Source organism: Sinocyclocheilus grahami, unplaced genomic scaffold (assembly GCF_001515645.1).
Source record: "Sinocyclocheilus grahami isolate Dianchi unplaced genomic scaffold, SAMN03320097.WGS_v1.1 scaffold355.1, whole genome shotgun sequence".
Classification (NCBI taxonomy): domain Eukaryota; kingdom Metazoa; phylum Chordata; class Actinopteri; order Cypriniformes; family Cyprinidae; genus Sinocyclocheilus; species Sinocyclocheilus grahami.
The window spans coordinates 1,056,457-1,062,356 of NW_015505534.1; the positions used below are offsets into that span (position 1 = coordinate 1,056,457).

A 5,900-nucleotide genomic window follows, 5' to 3' on the forward strand; every position below is an offset into this window, starting at 1 on the left:
ACATCGTGACGTAGACATGTGGGGGCGTGTTAGAAGGAGCCGTTTTAGGTAGGTGTGGCTGACTCTTAACTTTTATAAAGAATATCTCTTTGGATTTGAGACTTTAGTCTTTGCAACTTTACAGATCTTCTTTATGCACCAAGAGCTTGTAACACTCCAAAGAGAAAGGAAAAATTGAAATCGCATCATATGACCCCTTTAAAATAAGCAGATGGGCATTTGCCAGTCCTGTGCGCACCCGCCTCTCTCATGTGTTGTTGGTTACTAAGCAACTTACGAGAGCCACATAAGCTGCGTCATTTCCTGTGTAGGGACGCGTTGGAGCAAGCCGTTCAGTCGATCACCTCCGACAGCTAGACGACGAAGACAGTCGATCTCCGTGCCGTTTTACTTTGTTTCTTTGCGCACTTATGCAACGAATCACTTTCCGACCTGTTTGATTTTTGTCTGTGGATTACACCCGGCGCACTTTCCAAAGGACTGAAGCGCGTTTCAACTTTCAGATTTTTGAGCGTGCCAAAGGAAAAGAACTTTGCGTTTTAGTTTGGGTGCCATAACCTCCAAATATGGGACGAGTGGATTAGAACGAAACGCTGAATCGGTGCTCTACTTTAAAAACTAATCAACAGGAACGCAATGTGATTATGGTGGTTGTAAAGCTTTGGATTTCTGGGCAAAGATCCTAAACTCCCTCATAAGGGATTCACTGTTGATGACAGAGATATTGGAGAAGACGCACTGGCCACTTGACTCTTTTTCGCGAGCACAAGACGCACCGAGCGCGCAAGCTTTCTGTCGGTGTTATTTGGAAGGTGCACTTTCCTGTCTAAAATCGGACTTTTTATTTACGTTTTTTTTTACGTTCTCTCTTAAGTTCTGGCTCTCACAGTTGTCGGTTTTTCCAGCTAAATTCTGCATTTCATATTTCTGTAAATTTAAAATTCTATGATGATGGGATGGGGTTTTAATGACTGTATTATTAAATTCATAATCGTATGTTATTAAATCATGTAGTGTTCATATTCCATTCCTATCTTAAGCTATTCCATCTGTTTGTCACTGTAAACTATTGATGTAATACTTATAATATACCTGGTACCACCGAATGTTGATTTAAGTAAAATTCATGCATACAGTTTCATAACAGTGACAGTCACAGTGTTATCCATCCAGGTACACATGACGTTAAATGAATGCAGCAGACATTAACTACACAACGTAAAACTGTTCTGTAGCATTTGAAATTGAAATGATTACATTTTATTTTATTTATTATTATTATTTTTAGTGTGCCTGAAGTGTTTATTTCAATTCCAAACTTATTTATTTTTTTGTTTAAGGATACTAGCCTAATTAGATGTATGTGTTTGGTTTTGTAGGTCCTCTGTGACCCGTTTGGTGTAATATTAATTATGACAGTGAACATCAAGGCATCACAGTGCCATGCGCCACTCCGCAGACTCCTGTAGACTCGGTTCCGGTGCTACTGCAATGCCCGCCGGACCCCTCCGCTTCCGCGTGGTTCTGTGATCCAGGCAAAGGGCGCGAGGATGAGCACAGACCTGGAGCGCCTGTCGCTTAACTCTTCCTCGGGAAACTCTCTGGCGTCTAGCGCGCATTCCCTTTCCGCCAATGTGAAGAAGCTTCACAACGCGCTCAACCTGCTGCTCAGCGACCTCGAGAGAGAGCAGTTCATCCACTGCCTCAACGTGTACCACTCCAAGCGCAATGTGTACGATCTGGTCCAGACGCTTAAAGTCATACTGAACGTCCCGAGCAAGCGTCAGCTCCTGCCCATGCTGCGGCTGGTTATCCCGCGCTCGGATCAGCTTCTGTTCGATCAGTACACATCAGAGGGGCTGTACTTGAAATCCGACGTTCTTGCGCGCAATGGTGACCCAGACGGCTCCCACGAGGCTGCTAATTCGAGTCCAACACACGGGGCTCACTTCTCGGCTCCTTCCGCGTCTCAAACCGCTCTGCGCGGGTCTCCTGATAACATCAGCATCAGCAGCGATGGGACAGCGACTCTTATTCCTTTACTGGGAAGAAATTTCTTACCGGGGCCGCCAGGCGAGATCCGACAGGTGACCCTCAAGCGTCACAAGAGCAACGAGGGTTTGGGATTTAGTATCCGCGGAGGATCCGAGCATGGAGTTGGGATCTATGTGTCACTGGTGGAACCGGGATCACTGGCTGAAAAGGAGGGTTTGAGAATAGGAGATCAGATAATGAAAGTTAATGACAAAGTGTTCGACCGGGTCACGCACGCAGAGGCAGTTAAGGTAAGTTTTTTTTTATGAATATGTTTTGTGTGTGACCATTTAATTAATTTAATTATTCCGTGACTGATTCAACATGTTGTTGATATTATGGTAAACCGTTTTTCTCTTTCCTTCTTTGAAAAAAAAAAATACTTATGCACCCAAAGATTTCATAACCATATTTAGATCACCTGATTCTAGCCAGTCATTTGACCACAGGGAACAGACTGCGCTCCTCCTTCTTGATTGATTATTAATGCAAGACAAGCAGCTGAAAGTGTCCCTTGAAGGACTAGAATGATAAATACTCTCTTTTATTGAGATGTGTGAGCCAGGGAGGCCTGTGTAAATGTTGATGTTATTGATCAGTGTATATTATTAGCTATAGTTAAATAATGCAGGTGGCTTGTCGATTTTGTATTAATAACACTTGATGTCACATGAAGCTTTCTAGACATACTAAGTATTTCAGTGTTTCATTGTGCTGTTTTCATTCAAAAGAAGAGCTGATTTTGCCTAATACTTCACATACTTATGACTACTATGACTAGTACTGTAATCATAATTTTTAGGAAGTAGTTGCAGCATTTTGGGCCTTGCATATGTTACTGAGATTGTATGCGCTGTCCATGGTGCTGAAACCAGCTATTTGGTATAGATTGCATTCTGTTCTGAGTTTTTCCCCCAACAATCTTACTGTTTGTCAGTTGTAGTCAGATCACCGATCTTCACATGCCACAGACACTGGTGAACCGCTTGGGAGAAACTCTAGGTGCCACTTCTAAAGGGCAGTTCTCTGAAGAACCCATTATTTTCTACTAGAAATCTAAACATTGCCAATAATAATAAGGAAAAACTTTTGATGCACTTGAAATGCATATTGAAACTCCTTAAGTGCACTTTGAGGCATCTTCAAAAACTGCTTAGACTTTCTCTAAAGGCTTCCACCTGTGTGGCAACACTTGGAAACCTCAAATGAGGCCTTAATTTTATAATTTTACAGTGATCATATTTTTAACGACATTACAAAACATGAAAGCGTCTGAAAGTGAAGATAAGGCACATCCCAAGCATATTTCAAAGTACTGGCATATAGCTAGAAGCTCCATTCCACTGATACTGCTTGTTAGACTCTCTCATATGCCCGTGTTTGGGAATCTCTTGAGTTGGTGTTGTTTGCCGAGAGAAAATTAACATGAACAGTTTGTCGCCTTTCTGTATCATTGTTTCCCTCCTTCACCAAGGGAAAACTGGCACAATTGAGCAGCAGGGTATAAATTCCTGCCACGCTGCCTTTCTTAAACAGAAGCTGGCAGAGGAGGGGGAGGCTGCTTCCTCCCAGTTAATCGTATTGATCTGCATGAGTAAATGGACAAGCCTCTCCCTCAGGCTGAACATGACCTTGACATGACTTGTCTTGATGCTCTTGTTCTCATGTAATGCAGACATAGCCTGGGTAAAGAAAGACACAAGAAATATCTGAGCAGCCAGAATGGAGAGAGATAGACAGGGGTTTTGCTAGCTGCAGACAATTTCAGCACTGTACGTTTGATCGGTGCCTTCATATGCTCCCTGAATGCTAGCAGGCAGAGTTATCTCTCATTTTTCTAGCAGAAGGAAGAACATATATTTTAACCACAGTGAGGATTTCCTCTGGGCTCTGTTGACCTTTGTGATGTGTAAATGAACCCTGAACGTTATCCGGTTTGCTTTTTCTTTCTTGGATTATTTTGGTGTTTCTTTAAGTTTTCCAGACATAAAGACCAAAATAATACACCTTTTTTAGAAGTTGTGACAACTTTACACGTTCACATGCAGCTAAAATTCTAGTTGGTGGAACTCATGGTAGAAGTAACACCGTACCCATGTCGGAATTTGCATACTCTCTCTTCATTAGGTGCTTCTCTTGAATAAGTAATTGCTCTGTGACCAATAAAAAGTTTCTTTAGAGTATGATTGTAGTCCAGACATACGGCATTCATCATGTTGTCATTGTCATATGACCTACCAGCGTCAGTTGGAATGCCATTCATAAATCCTCTCCCATGGCCTCATGGGATAGTGAAGTATCCACTAAATGTGTATTTAAGAATCTTGCCAGAAGTAGTTGGTTACTCTGGTTAATCTTTGCCTACTGTTTACTTATGAAGTTCATACTACTCTATATGAACACACTGCTCCTTTATATACTTTTTTTTTTGCCCACATTGCCCTTTAAAAATAAAGGTTCTTTATTGTCATCAGTGGTTCCATGATGAACCTTTAACCTCCATGGATCCTTTCCTTTACACAAAAAGTTCTTTATAGTGGAAATCTTTATATTTTTAAAAAGTTCTTCACATAAAAAAAAAAGTAAGAACTGATATGAACAGTTCACTGAATGGTTCTTTGGGGAGCACAAAATTGTTCTACTATTGCATCGCTGTGAATCCCCCATATGGAACCTTTATTTTTAAGAATATATTTATACTGTACTAGTAGGGATGTATGCATGTTTAGATGCAGCCACTGTTCTAACCTGTTGTCTGTCCATACATGAAAGCAAAAGAGCTGTGAGATTCGGCATAATCACAACCAATCGGAACTAATTGGAGCAAAATTTTGGACCAATGAGATTTCAGAATGGGTGGAGATATCCATTCCAGTGCAGAAATCAAAACAAAGGAAACAACAGCCGTTTTGTTGCTTTTTGTGTCTGGTTAGAATAAAAAAATCAGGTTGCTGTAACATGTTGTGTCTGGTAAGGAGGTTTGCCAGTTGAGGTTTGTGCACATGACGTTTTGGTATGAGGGCAGAGGAAGAAGTACTCTTGCAGGTGGTTGATATCATTATTTCTCTGCCTGTGTCTTCTAAACTCTTCTTGTTTGTATGTCTAGTTGTCTGTCTGACCAGCTGTCTCCATCTCTCTCTGAGTCTCCAAACTGATGAGGATGGATTGTACATGCTGTAGGTGACCTGTCCGTATCATCTTTATAGGCCATAATGAATACGTGTGATGCCCTTTGGCATCTCATGATTGGTTGGTCTATCCGCATGGCCTTCAGTGTTTGTTCACAGGGCTGCTGTGATAGCCCATATGATCAATGATCTTTCCTCATCTCCTGTTTCAAGGGTGACCCCATATAAGGGCACCTGTTAAGTGAAGTTGATTGAATTTTAATGCTGGGACTGCCAGGGTGCCTGTGGCTCAAACTTAGAGAAGGTTGCCTCTTGCCTTTGTCCTGACACTGAGAGATGATTAAGACAGAAGTGTTTACAGTCAAATGTGGCTTTGCAATCTCAGTTAGAGCCAGGCTAGAAGATTCATCACTAGACCAATACCTCTAACCGTACGTGACCACTTGTGCTGAGCTGAGCGAGCATTTTATGTGAGCTGAACAGCAAGTTCGTTTAGGCCTTTGAGATATTGACTGCAGAACAGTACATTTAGTGATAGAATCAAAAAGTTGAGAAATACTGAATGTTATGCAAATGAAAGCCGGCGAAAAACGGTGAATGGTCGTCACTGAGAGAAGAAGGCAGTGACATCTATCATAAGGTTTTTTTTTATTTTTTTTATTCTGCCATTAGTGCTAGAGAGTGCTTAAATCGCATTATTGCATTATTGCATTTGACATCTTTAAATGAGATGTCAAA

General features: G+C 41.5%; 1 protein-coding gene across 1 annotated transcript in view; it reads left to right on the forward strand.

Annotated features, from left to right (window-relative positions):
* Nucleotides 1-282: 282 nt before the first annotated feature.
* The window catches only part of LOC107548774 (whirlin-like), a 78,853-nt gene continuing 73,235 nt past the window's right edge, over nucleotides 283-5,900 (forward strand). The window contains exon 1 of the mRNA XM_016229580.1: nucleotides 283-2,285. Coding sequence (XP_016085066.1) covers nucleotides 1,551-2,285 — 735 coding nt within the window. The 5' untranslated portion in view covers nucleotides 283-1,550. The remainder of the gene's footprint in view (nucleotides 2,286-5,900) is intronic.